This window comes from Anomalospiza imberbis, chromosome 18, assembly GCF_031753505.1.
Source record: "Anomalospiza imberbis isolate Cuckoo-Finch-1a 21T00152 chromosome 18, ASM3175350v1, whole genome shotgun sequence".
Lineage (NCBI taxonomy): Eukaryota > Metazoa > Chordata > Aves > Passeriformes > Viduidae > Anomalospiza > Anomalospiza imberbis.
Window position 1 is genome coordinate 12390845 of NC_089698.1, and position 14005 is coordinate 12404849.

Sequence of the window (14005 nt, forward strand, 5' to 3'; positions counted from 1 at the left end):
TCTGCTAATGAGACGATCCCTGAATATCACAGGCAATCAGGAAGGAAAATGTCGGGATGGGGAAAAGTAAAAATAAACCCAGCTATAAATAACCCCCTTCCGGCAGCGCCGGTGGCACGACGTGGTGAAGCCCCTTCCCAGGGACACGCAGCTGCTCCCAGACGTGCAGGGAAACGGAGATTTCTGCAACAGCTACAAGGACTCGCTGGGATTTTGTGGAAAAAACGGCCTCGAGTGGCCACTTGTGGGCTCCCAGGAGAAAAGTGGCCTTTGTCACACACACAGAAAGTGCTGCCCCGGGAATGGGCACAGGGAGGGTGAGGGAATCCTGATATCCTGGGTTTATAGCCATAATCCCCTCCTCAGGCAGCTGGGAATGACTTTTCCCCACTCCTAGCAAAGCCTGGTTTAAAGTTATTCCCATAAACCCGCTAGGAAGACTTTGGTCCCTTTGGGAAAGTCCTGTTGGAAGAGTGGTGCTCCCCCAGTGCCACCTCCTGGACCATTCCCAATATCCTACACCATTCCCAGTATCCTGGACATTCCCACACTGTCCTCCTCCCCACCTCCTTCCCTACAACACCCAAGCAGCAGCTCTCAGGCAGAAAAGCCCCCAGGGCTGTCATATCCCTTAGGAAAATCCTGAAACGTGGATGGGAAGGAAACCTCCACAGGGTGAGAAGGCTTTTCCCCATACCAGACTTCCCAAAAATGTTCAGCCAAGGATAGAGCAGACAAGGAGTGCCAGCACAAGACCAACATCCCTACATCCTTGACATCCCAACATCCCTACATCCAAGACATCCCTACATCCTTGGTTGTAGGGATTCGATCAGACATAAGGAGAAGTTTTCCACTGTGAGGGTGGGCAGGCCCTGGCACAGGGTGCCCAGAGAAGCTGTAGCTGCCCCTGGATCCCTGGAAGTGTCCAAGGAATGTTAGACAGGGCTTGGAGCACCCTGGGATAGTGAAAGATGTCTCTGCCCATGGCAAGGCGTGGGATGGGATGAGCTTTGAGTTCCCTTCCAACATCCTGATTCCTGTGCTGCCACAGAACAGCAGACCAGAGCCCAACAGGAAGCTTCAAAGCAGGAAAATTGCGTTTGGAAGTTACCTCCAGGCTATGGGATATGTACTCACACCATCCTGGGCTTCCCAAAAATCCTCCGAGACTGAGCTGAGCCCCATCGATTTTCCTGCACCCCAGAAATCCCAGCAGGAGAAATCAAACAGTTTTCCAGCTGCAATTGTAAAATTCTCATGGAATCATGGAATGGTTTGGGTTAGGAGGGACCTTAAAGCTCATCCCATTCCAGGTGGAAGGGACACCTTCCACTGTCCCAGGCTGCTCCAAGCCCTGTCCAACCTGGCCTTGGGCACTGCCAGGGATCCAGGGGCAGCCACAGCTGCTCTGGGCACCCTCCCAGAGAACAATTCCTTCCCAAAAATCCCATCTAACCCTACTGCCCTTTGGTTTAAAGCTGATATTGGTTCAATTTTGAAAGGATGCAGATAAAAGTGGGTTGTAGGAACAAACAAATCATGCCTGGAAATGTTGTGAGCTTGGGTTTTATTTTGGGCAATTTAATACATTTACATTTTGACCTTAAAAGACAGGACCAAGTGCAGCTGGAAGAGGAACAGGATGAGCAGAGCTCCACGTTCCTCACATTAATTCACGAGGATGCAGCAGCACACAGACTGATTTTGTCCAACTGTCAAAAATGGCACCTTTCTGCTTTTACAGAAAGACCTATTGGAATAGAAAATGGAAGAGAAAACATTCCATGGCTCAAATTATAAAAATTAAAAAAAAAAATTTAAATTAAGGAATACATTTCCCAGGTTTTGCTATTGAATAGCCCTGAAAAGCTAAGCAAATGGGGGCTGCAAAGGGACGGCAGAGCGGGATGGAGACGCCGCCTTTTCCTGTGGGAACACGGTGTGACACATGGATGGGGGCTCTGACTCATCCATCAATACATGTGTTTGCACACTTTCCCAAAAGCTTTTGGCCTCCAGCTACCCAATAGATGGAAATGCTGCAGAATTTTCCCCAGATGGCTCATTTTTGGTCCTGAATAAAAGGCATCTTTTTTTCCAGTCGCCAGCTGGGGAGAGCCAGCCCCGCTTTGGAGTCACCCTGACCCCAGAGGATGAAACTCCCAAGAAAGACACTATCCATGAACCCACCGGAGCAGGGATGAGGTAACACAAATTTGGGGTGAAACCCTTTTGTTTTGGACAAAGAGGGAGCAGAGCACCTGCAGAGCAACCCCATCTGGGATCAGGGGCTGGGAGGTGCCACTTTCAAGGGAAAATTAGGGACATTAGGAAAAGATGATGCAATATTTCATCACTGATGGCTGTTGGAAGCTGTTGGTGCTGTTCCATTGCTTTTTGAAATTCTGCCAGGAGGAAAATTCAACCTCACCTTGGAGAAACTTCTCTGGGAGAAAATAACCTGGGTGAGATGAAAAGCAGGACCATGTCCAGTCCCATGGCTGAAAACATGGTCTGGAGGTGAAGGAAATCATGGAATTCCCTGGAATAAATGTATTTCCCATGATAACAGCTGCTCTGGGAGCAGTTGCAGCCTCTTTGCCTCCAGGCCAGGTGGGATTTTTTGCCCAACCAAGCATGGATTACACTGGGAGACTGTGCTGCATTCCCAGTGGGAATGTGAGTGAGGGCAGGTATTTGGGAATGCCTTGAAACCAAGAAAGCTGTGGAGATGTTGGGTGATCTGGAAGCCCCCAGATCCCATCTTGCTCCATTGAAAGTTGCAAGGAGCCTTCCAGTCTTCCAGGGTCTCAAGGGGCTCCAGGAGAGCTGGAGAGGGACTGGGGACAAGGGATGGAGGGACAGGACACAGGGAATGGCTTCCCAGTGCCAGAGGGCAGAGATGGATGGGATATTGGGAAGGAATTGCTCCCTGGGAGGGTGGGCAGGCCCTGGCACAGGGTGCCCAGAGCAGCTGGGGCTGCCCCTGGATCCCTGGCAGTGCCCAAGGCCAGGCTGGAATAACCTGGGATAGTGGAAGATGTTAAAGCCCTGGATTGGCTTTAAGGTCTCTCCCAGCCCAAGCCAAACCATTCCATGATTCCATGAAGTTTCCTGCCCCTGGATAAAACAAACCATTCCCGTTCAGAGCTCCCTTCCTACAGAAGAATGACCTGCCTGGACAGACTTTTGGATTTGCTGTGTTCTCCACACCACAAACCCCAGCACATGGAGAACATGGATACAGCACATGGAGTGCTCCCTTCCTTAGGGGAGGAAACTCAACCCAATAGCACCGTTGGACTGCAGGGAAAAAAGACAGGGAAAAACACAGTTTTTTGGACAGGGAAAACAAATTTTTGGACAGAAAAAAACAATTCCAACCTGGTGATGATGGCGAGGTGGGGAGGGCTCATGCAGGCCCCCATGAAGAGCACCACGTTCTCGTGCCGGGTCTGCCGGTAGGCCATGACCTCCCTCTTGAAGGCCTTGAGCTGGTCCTCATTGTCGCGCTCGATGTCGATGAGGCGGATGGCCACCTCCCCGTGCCAGCGCCCGTGGAACACCTGCCCGAAGCGGCCCTTCCCGATGAGCTCCCCGATCTCCAACTGCTCGAAGGGGATGTCCCACTCCTGCAGGAAGATGCTGGTCTGGCTGGCCTTGCGCGGGAAGTTGCGCGCGGAGAGCAGCGAGAGGTTCATCTCCTCGAAGTCGTCCTCGGACTCCTGCACCTCCTCGGCGCCTTCCTCGTTCTGCAGCAGGCAAAGGGCATGGGGAACAGTAAAACAGGGAGAAAACTGTGGGGCAAACCCCACTGATCCAACTCCTGCTTGCTCAGACCCAGAGGAACCAGGCAGGTGCCTCCCAACGCCAATGGAGCAGCCCCGTTCTACACAAAGTTGTCAGAATCCCAGATTTTCATAGAAATATGGAATCCTTTAGGTTGGAAAAGCCATTTGAGATAGACTCCAAGCCTTCCCCAGCACTGCCAAGGCTACCACAAGCCCATGTCCCCAAGTGCCACATGCACAGGGCTTTAAATCCCTCCAGAGCTGGGGACTCCACCCCTTCCCTGTGGAGCCATTTAACCCCACCCTGGGGCTAAATTTGATATTATAACCCATCAGATTTAACTAATTTGTCTTAAAACAGTTTCATCCTCCCCTGGCTGAGCTGTGCTCTGTTAATTCCCATTATTCCCAGACCCCTTGATGGTCCATTTAGACTTCCTACAGGATTTACAACACCCTATAAAAGCTCCATCCTCATCTTCCCTCTCCCTTCCTTCCCTCCCACCACATTTTTAATGCCTCCTAAAAAACCTCATTGAATTCCAAACTCGAAACCCAGGAGGGTCCCTCTCCATGGGGTGGGGACACGGATGCCTGGACTTTAATTCAATTATCAGCAATTCCACTGCACAGATGGGAAACGTCTCCATTTCCTAGGAAATGTGCCCCAAGATATCCTTAAAGCCAAGGCCCATTAAGCACAGGAGCCATCTCACCTCCGAGGTGGGCTCCACTTCAATTTGAAGCAATGGGTTTCCTTCCAGGCTGTTAAAAGAATTATGGAATTAACACCACGGAAAAACACCGGGATCTGGGGAGCAGTCCCTCTTCCTGCCCCGGGGATAAAGGGATCAGAGAGGAGAAGGTGTCACTAAGCCAGGAGAAGGGACAGATTTACCCACCCAGGGACTCTGACCACACTCGAGGCATTTTCAGGGATTTCTAAGATTTCTTTGCAACCAACACCAGCCAAAGCAGAAGTGCAGGAGGAAAGAAAAGGAGTTTTTCAATCATTTTGGAGAAGTGGAGGGTTCAGAGATCCTCTCCCTGCTGTAAAGCACCCAAATCTGACTGGTTTTCCAGTTCTTTTCCTTCCCTGTTCACTCAGCACCTCCCACCCCCAGGTCCATGATTAGGGTCTTGCTGCTCCTGACAATTAAGGAGGAATTAGGGAAATTCTGAATAAGGGATCAGCTGGAACAGCTCGTGTGGTTCCAAACATCATATAAATCTATTATAAATTATTATTATTATTAATCACATAAATAACAAAATCCCTTTCTGGGGGAGTTTCACTCCCCAGGCCACTTGGACATGGTGATCCTGCAAGTCCTATCCCATCCCATGGCCACTAAAGACTATAAATCCCAGAATCCTACCCAAAAGGAGTCAATCCTGGTATTTTGAGCAGCTTGGGAAGCCCAAGTGGCTGCAAAACATCTCCATGGATGGGTGGTTTGCAGGAGCAGCCGGCTCCTCATTGCCATCCGAGGCACAAATTCCTGTCTCCCAAGGATCCAGAGATGTTTAACCCAGCCAAGCCCAGGATGGTTCCCCCCGGGATGTTTTCAGTGAGGGGGAAGCCAGAGAGAATAACAGATTTTGGATCTTGAAAGCTTTTCCCCCCAAAAGGTGTCTTGACACCCTCATTTAGGCAGGGGGGTGGAAAAAAGGCTTTGGCTTCACCATTTTTCCATGAATTCCCAAGGGACAGTGGTTCCATCCCTTGCTCCACTGGATCCCCTGTGGAGTTTGGAGAGTGTGGATGAGCCAGCCACAAACTGGGGCCAGACCTGATCCCTTAAACCCCTGGCTTGTGAAATCCTTCCAAAATGGCCTTTAGGGAAAGGACTAGGAGGGACACAGCAGGGGAATACTGCTGCTGGAGCAGCACAGGCTCCAGGACATCAAGGAATGATGGATTTGGGCTCGACCTGCCAGTAAGGGATGGTTCTAATGCTGATCAGTTGCTGCTTTTCCCAACTTTCAGCCTAAAGTTTATTGGGCTTGAAAATATTGGAAGTGGTAAAGGTATGCTGGTTCTCTGCTTTTAATTTAATTATAATTTAATTAATCCCTTGGGCTTGGGCTTTTTTGGACTGAAATCCTCTTTTTTCTTCCCAGCAGTGAAGAGCTGTGGGTTATAAATGAACCCCCTGCCCTCCTTCTCAGCCTTCCAGAGCTCCAGGGTCTCACCAGGACCACCTGAGCCCCCAACACCAGGGGAGCACCCATGGGGGCCTGGAGGATTTGGGGTGCAGAGGGAAGGGGGTGGGAAGGGGGAGTCACTCACATGGGGTTGGAGGTGACGGGGTGCAGGACGACCTGCGGGGCTCGGGTCGGCGTCTCAGGCACCACATCTGGAAACAAGAAAGAGGAGTCAGAGACCTCTGGGGGCATCCAGGGGAATTAAACCCCACCCTTTGCCCCCCAAAAAAGGGTCCAATTTAGTGACACCTTGAGTAGGGCTGGGGGTCACTTAGGGCCACCCGACCCGGCAGCATCAATAGGCTTTAAGAAGAAATCCCACCCCAGCACGACCTCCCCGGCACAAATCCAGGGGTTTGGAGAGCTGACCACGCACCCATCCCCACCAGGAGAAACCCCAGCATCCAAGGAAAAACTTCTGGAGAGCCTTACCTGGGAAAATGAACTGCTGCTTGTACTTGTAGTAATGGGAGGCTGGAAAAGAGGAACAAGGGTTCCACACTGAGCTGTGGAGCTGGAAAAGCTCCAGCCTGTGCCCAGTTCTTCACCAGGAAAGCTCACCCCCAGCTGTGTGAACCCCTCCTGTGCGACCCCACCTCTCCCACTTTCATATCCCCAAATGGAATATTCCATATTCCAAAATGGCACATGGGATGCCCAGGCCAAAAAATTAAGACCTTTGCTGGATTAGAATTTATTTTTTCCCCCCACATCTTCTCTTCTGCACCTTTTGGAGAGCATCAATGTCATCCATGAAGTCACTGGTGGGGTTTGGACACCAGTTTGCCAGCAGTAGCCCTCAAGTGGAATTTGGGAACCGTTTGGCATCATGGAGATGCCAAGTGATGGGTTTGGAACTGCTGCCCATTTGGGCCACATTCCACCCTTTCTTCCCTTGCTTTGGAGCTGTGTCCTTCCTGGAAGGAGTCCCGGGAGCTACTGTCAAAAGCCAGAGCTGGGAGAGGCTCTGGGTGCTGGGAACATCCACCAGCTCCCATCTCCAGCCCAAGGACTGATCCGATTCCATGGGCAGGCGGTCATGGGTGTGAAGAATTTGGGGCTGCTGAGGCCACCAGAGCTTGGCACCAGCTCAGAAGTCACCTTCTTATCTCCAAGACCCCAAGGGCCATGGCTCAGCTTCCCCCCAAAGTCTGACCTCAGCCCTGCAGCAGGACCTGAACTAACATCAAAGGAGCCTGGAAGGTAATTCCAGCAGGAGAAGGTCACCGTGTCACCATTTCCAAGCTCAGATCCTAATCCCTGAGATGATCATCTTGATGGGATAAACCACAGAAAACTTCCCAGCTGGGAAGATAAAAGCAGGGTAAGTCCTGCTTTGGATCCCATTCTGCTCCTGACAGGAATAAAACAGGGAGCAGACATCCCCCAGAGATGCCAGGGTCTGATCCTGCCCTGCTCTATCTCTGCCAGCTGGGAATGTGTTCCAAGTCCCCCAAAGGGGGGTGAAATTCATGAAACAATGTCCCCAAAAACCCCACAGGGAGGTGTCTGCTCCAGAAGTGACCCATGATGGGGTTACCAAAGGCTGGATCCCCCCAGAGCCAGGCAGGGTCTGAGGCTGGCCCAGCAGGTGGATTGGGATGTTGAGACACCGGGACACTTCAGCTCTGGAAGAACTCCTTGGGCTGGGTCACACCAGCACGGAACTCACGCTGTGTCCTCCCAGATCTTGGAGGCTTCAGGGTTGTGCCTGGTGAAATCCTGACCCTCTGGATGGGGCATACCATTCCTGGGAGTGCTCAGAGCTTCCTTGTGCCATTCCAGGATCCTGCCTGAATCCCAGGCACCCCAAGGACTGCCACCTCTCTGGGCATGCAAGGACATGATGGTTGGTCGACTGCCGGGGGGCTTTCCCAGCTTCTGAAAGTATTTGTTGCTGCAGTGATGGATTCTGCCAGGCAACTTCCTCCTCATCTCCCTCCTCCTCCTCCTCTCTCATTGAAAACTGCTCAAGATGGAGGCACCACCACAGAGCATGAAGATGCTGCCTGGTTCATCTGGAGAAGCCATCCTGACCCTCCTTCCGACCACACCAGTTCATTAATCATGGGATTTTGTGGGTGCAGGACCTCAACCTTCTGGCTGGTCCAGCAAGGAGGTCATGGACCAAGCAGGGGCAGCCAGGAGAGCATCCCAGAGATCTCCTCTCCCCTCACCAGCTCTATTTCGGGAGCTGGTGGACACAGTTCCAGGAGTGATGCTGAGCCGTTCCCTCCTGGAAGGGACCTTTCCCGGAGCAGCAGGACATCCCAAAGGAAGGTAGACACACTGGGAGAGGCTTTGATAAATCCTCAGCCCAGGAGGAGCTTTTTGGGCCATCTTCCATAACTTCTGTGTCCTGCAGACACCGCAACCTCCCTGCCTCTCCCACCATCCCTGAAGAGATGGAGCTCCTGGAGCAGATGGATCCCAGGTCCAGATTCCATGGGACAAGCCACATCAGACATTCCCAGAATCATCAGTCACCCCACACATACTGCCAACCTCTTGGGGACCCATCACCCCAAAAACATGTCAGGGTCACCCCAATTTGCCTTCATAGATGGGTCAGTCCCTGGTTTCTGTTTGCACCTGAGGAGAAATGCCTGGAAATCCATGGAAAAATGGAAAATCCATGGAAAAATAGAAAATCCATGGAAAAATGGAAAATCCATGCCTGGAAAGGTTTTGTAGCCTCAAGAGCAGCAGAAGTTGGGCTGGCTCCAACCCTGGAGGGGGTTGGTGGGACACGGGGAGGGGGTGGCAGTACCTGGCAGGTTGAACTGCTTCTGCTGGCGCGGGCACTGCGGGGACGGGTGCAGCGGGGACGGGGGGGTGGCGCTGGGGGGCAGCGGCGGGGCCGGCGAGGACGGCGTGGACGACGTGGTGGACGAGGGGTTGCTGCTGGAATCTGGCTGGTAGGGCACCGGAATGTGGTCCTGAGGGACACAGGGAAGGAGGGAAAAGAGAGGAGCTGGTGAGAGCAGCGCTGGTCGGTGCCACCCCGAAGGGCAAAGGACCCTCCCTGGGTGACAAGTGACAGCTACATCATCCCACCCGTTTCTTCCAGAAGTCCTAGAAAACAGAGCTTTTTCCAAAACTGTATTCCCCAAGGTCATTTCCCACCATAAACTGGCTCCTTTCCCACCCTCACCCCCAGCTGAGGGCTCCACAAATCTCCTGGCTCCGCACAGCCATGACCACCAAAGCCAGAATTGGGGCCACCACATTGGGACTTGGTCCCTGGGGACAACAAGGTCCTGGAAGTTCCTGCTGAGCTCCTTGTAGCCAAACCCCAGGGCCTTGCAGGGAGCAGAGGGATCTGGAAGGAGCAGCCAATGCATCCCAAGACATTCCTCAGCATTCCTTGACTCTTCCCAGTCAAGGCCATCGATTTTGCGTGCACACTGGGATGGGTGGGAAGGCACCACTGAGAGCCAGCAGGCGGGAAAACCTGCTTGGATGTCTTTGATCCCAAAAGGAAAATTGAGGCCAGAATTTGCTCCCTTGCTGCCCAGCTTGGAGCCACTGAACAGGGTGTGAGCAGTGCTGAGCATTCCCATCCCCCCAGAATTTCCCTCCAAGGTTAAAAAATCTGCACGAGCCTTCCCCAGCAGGTAATTTTGTCCCTAATTAACTAATTCTTAAATAAGCTGGGCTTTCCAGGAAACCCATATTGGTCATCATTCCATGCTCAATAATCTTGGTCAGGTAAATTCTTTTTTAAGCAACCAGTGAAGGTCAAAACAATAAGATTTCATGGGGGGTTGGAATTAGAGCAATTTAAGGTCTCTTCCAATCCAGGCCATTCCATGATTTTATTCAGGATATCTTTAAAGAAATGCTTTTAGAGATACCAAAGTAAGAAGGGGGCCCTGTTGAAATAAGAATATTTATAAGGGATATTTCAACCTGAATGGGAGTGCTCAGGACAAAAGCACCACCCGAAAACAACAAAACCAGAGCAGATCCCTACATCAAGAAATTCCTAAAAAGATTTAGGTTTAAAATCAGCATCTCCAGGAGCATCTTGGTACCCAGACTTTTCCCAGAGCCAGAAGACGCTGAGGGCTGGAGGAGCTCAGCCAGGCTTTGGGAATTCAGGGTTTTGTTGATCCCTTCCCCATCAGGTCAGCGATATCCCTCTTTTTGAGCGCTTCCAACCTGCCAACCCCTCACCCTGCCCTTCTTCCAAGGAATTTTCCACTGGAGGCCAACAGGCTTTAAATTCCATCAGAACCAGCCCTGTGATGGGTTTATTGTATCAAGGCAGAGCAGGAGTGAGCCAGGTGCTCTGCCAGGTCTGGCTTGAGCAGCTTCGCCAGGGACAATCCAATTCCAGGCTGGTTTTATTTGCAACAATAAATTTGTTATTTATTGAAGTCTCCACTGCAAGCAGAGACCTCAAGCCACCCCAAATTCAGCTTGGACTTGGAGACTCAGAGGCCACAATGGAGCAGGACTGGGACAGCAGGACCCAGGCTGTTCTGGAAGTGCTGATCCCATTTTATTTTTAAAAGAAATAACTTCATTGGATACATGTCCAGGGAAGGGAATGGAGCTGGAAAGGGGCTGGAGCCCCAGGAGAGGCTGAGGGAGCTGGAAAGGGGCTCAGCCTGGAGAAAAGGAGGCTCAGGGGGGACCTTGTGGCTCTGCACAACTCCTGACAGGAGGGGACAGCTGGGGGGGTCGGGCTGTGCTCCCAGGGAACAGGGACAGGAGGAGAGAGAACAGCCTCAGGCTGGGCCAGGGGAGGCTCAGGGTGGATTTTGGGAACATTTCTTCATGGAAAGAAAAGGTGGTCAGGCACTGGCACAGCTGCCCAGGGCAGGGGTGGAGTCATTTAGCAGCCATGTGGATGTGGCACTTGGGGACATGGGACAGTGGTGGCCTTGGCAGTGCAGGGGAAACAATCAAACTCAATTTTCCTAAATTATCTTTTCCAGCCTGAAGAATTCCACTCTTCTCTGCAAAGCTGCAGATATTTGGGTGCAGGGGGTCCTGTGCCTGTGGCAGGGTGTGGACATGGGGGGCTCAGGGCTCACCTTGTTGAGTTTGTTGGTTTTGGGGAGCGTTTGGCTGACGTGCAGGTCTGAATACCGGGGGGGCTTCCTCAGGGGGTTGTTGATGTCGCAGGGCACCGACTCTGTCCGGACTAACCTTGCTGGATTAAGAAGGGAGAGAGGGAAAAGGGGATGGAGAGGAGGGGAAGAGAGAGGGAAGGACATCAAAGCTCAGCAGGAGCGCTCGGGGTCACCCAGTGCTTGAAACCGCTCTCCAAAGCGATTCCCGCGGCACTTCCAGCCTGGGACAGCAGCTGAACTTCGGGATCCTCCTGAACCCCGACCACAGCCAACCCCCCCGGGGTGTCAGGCGGCAATCTGGGGCGTCCAGCAGCTGCCACGGCCCCTCCGTGAACCGGGGCTCAGCCAGCACAGTCCTGTTCCTTGCCGGAGCTTTTCGGGGTGAAGGGAAGGAGCCAGCTCAGAACACTCTCAGCAGGGAGATTTTTTGGGGGAAAAGCCAGCCTGAAGGTTGGGGGCTCAGGAAAAGTTTGACTCCAAGAGAAAGGAATTAAGAGCTGGGTTTGGGATTTTCTGGGGGGTGGGGAGGTATTTCAGTGATGCGGAGGCCACCCAAAAGCCATGCTGCTCATGAAACACACAGCGGGCAGCTCCGGCTCTTGCAACATCACAGCCCTAAATCCCAACTCCTGCCCATCCCAGGAGCCCGACTGCCCCGGGACGCTGCCTTCCCTGCTTCCCGGGCAGGGTTTGCAGCAGCTCCGAGCCCGACGGGGTGGGGGTCTTCAACCGCTTCCACCCAAATTTGCTGCAAGCGAGGGCGTGGGGGTGGGGTGGAGGCTATAAAATTGCCCCCTCTGAGGTGCCACCAGCACCTTTTCCCCGGGATTAAACCAAGGAGCGGGTTGGGGGGGGTGATGTTTAACACAAAGGAACAGCTTTAAGAGCACAAAATTCAAGGCAAGAGCGATTGGAAGCGTCTCCCTCAGGCAGTCGCGGTCCTCTGGCCAGCAAGGGAGCCAAAATCTGGAAGAAAAGAGGTGGGAAGCGCCGCCCCGCCGTCCTGCTGCGAGGTTCTGCCTGTCTCTGGGTGGATTTTAGGCCGGGCTCGCCCGCAGGAGAGCGGGATAAGGCAGCTCCAAAAGCACCACGAGCATCCGCAGGGCCACGGCCGCGTCCCCGACGCGGGGACCCCGCATGCACCGGGAGGTTCGGGGTCCCACATCCGCCCTGAGCTCTCGACAGAAGCAAAAGGCTAAAACCTGGTTGGACTTACCCCGTGCGGTGGGGAATCTGAAAAGAAAAGGAGGCAGGGGGAGGGTGGGTGGAAGTGGTTTGCAATGCAAATCTGCCTCGCCCCGACCGGCTCGTCTCCCTACAAGCGGAAAAAACGGTGGGTAACATTTCCCCGGAGCGCCCAAGCGGTTCGGGAGCCTCCGTCCCGCCGGGGACCCTGCCTGGGTCCGGCTCCCGAATCGCCCGGGGGGCTTTTCGAAAGTTTTACCCGCTGGCAACATCCCCGGAGGCACGGAGCGGGGAGCAGAGGGGCCTCACCTCCGCGGTGGATGATCAGCAGGTGACACGGAGGGGCCTCTTTGGTGCATTTGTTGTGGCACTTGAGCCTGGCAGGGGACAGAGAGAAAGGAGTGAGGAGGGAACATTGATGGATGGAGGGACAGGATAAGGGGGAGCTTCTTCCCACTGCCAGAGGGCAGGGATAGGTGGGATATTGGAAAGGAATTGTTCCCTGGCAGGGAGGTTGAAGCTGTGGCTGCCCCTGGATCCCTGGAAGTGTCCAAAGCCAGGTTGGATGGGGCTTGGAGCACTCTGGGATGGTGGAAGGTGTCCCTGCCTTTGGCTGGGGTGGAGTAGGATGGGCTTTAAGGTCCCTTCCCATCCAGGCCATTCTGGGATTCTATGATGGAGCTCAGGGCTTTTTCCTGCTTTTGCCCTTGGGAAAGTGACTGGATGCACGGCTTTGGTCGGCAGGGAACCCTCCCAGGCTCCCTGCTTCCCATCATCCCCAGGCAGCAGGCTCAGGGGTAAGGAGCAGTATGGGATGCACATCCTGGAAAACCAGGAGGGGCTGACTGGCAGGACACAGGGGCTGCACACCCTTGGAAAACGCATCCATCCCAATGGAGCAGCACAGAAATTCCCAAACCTGGGGGCTCTGCCCCTCTACCTCTTTCTGGACCAGCCAGGCTTGAGGACGCCCCAAATTGTCACTTCTGCCAGAGCTGGCTGCAATAAAAGGAGCAGAGTCCTGCACTGAGGGGAAGGGTTTACTGGAAGGTGGGACAGGATGAACTTTAAGGTCCCTTCCAACCCAAACCATCCCATGATTCCATTAAATCCCCATTCCCACCATCCTGCTGCTGGATGCTTAATTAAATTCAGAAGCAGCAGAGGGGAAAGAAGTGGCTGCCCTGGTCCCTGATGTGTCCCTGTCATTGTGCCCTCCTCTCCTGGCTTTTTTAAGGACATTTAGCCAAAATACAGAGAGGATTTACAGCCTCTGGATATTCTGCAGAGCTTTTCCCGGTTTTTTTTTCCCGGAGCCAGGACAGGAGTCTGGAGGGCTTCACCCCCGGGTCATGTATATAGGCATAGGCAGACTCCCAAATCCTTCCCATTCCTCCTTAATTAAGGATGGAAACGCATCCCCAGCTCACGCTCTGCCACGCCAGCAGAAAGCCATGGGGGAAAAGGGAAAAAGGAGGAAAGGATTTATCAAAACAAGGGGAAATGATGGGGGGGAAAAAAAGGAACGGCAGCTTCAAGTCAATGAGCTGGGTAATGAAAATTCAGGAGCTGCCCGTGTTAGCTTTTATTACAAAGCTGTTCCTAGAGGGAAAGGCAGGAATTAATTTGGTATTTGAGGCTTGGGGGGTTTGGAGTCCGGTTGTTTGTTTTACCTGTTGGTTCCCCTCTGCTTTCTGGGGAAAGCAGCACTGGGGCAAGGCTGGAAAAAAACCT

General features: G+C 53.1%; 1 protein-coding gene across 1 annotated transcript in view; it reads right to left on the reverse strand.

The window, feature by feature from the left end:
- Nucleotides 1–14005, reverse strand: part of KSR2 (kinase suppressor of ras 2) — a 76302-nt gene that overhangs the window by 20720 nt on the left and 41577 nt on the right. The window contains 8 exon segments of the mRNA XM_068209148.1: nucleotides 3388–3755; nucleotides 4511–4559; nucleotides 6088–6154; nucleotides 6435–6476; nucleotides 8773–8941; nucleotides 11048–11166; nucleotides 12303–12401; nucleotides 12581–12648. Coding sequence (XP_068065249.1) covers nucleotides 3388–3755; nucleotides 4511–4559; nucleotides 6088–6154; nucleotides 6435–6476; nucleotides 8773–8941; nucleotides 11048–11166; nucleotides 12303–12401; nucleotides 12581–12648 — 981 coding nt within the window.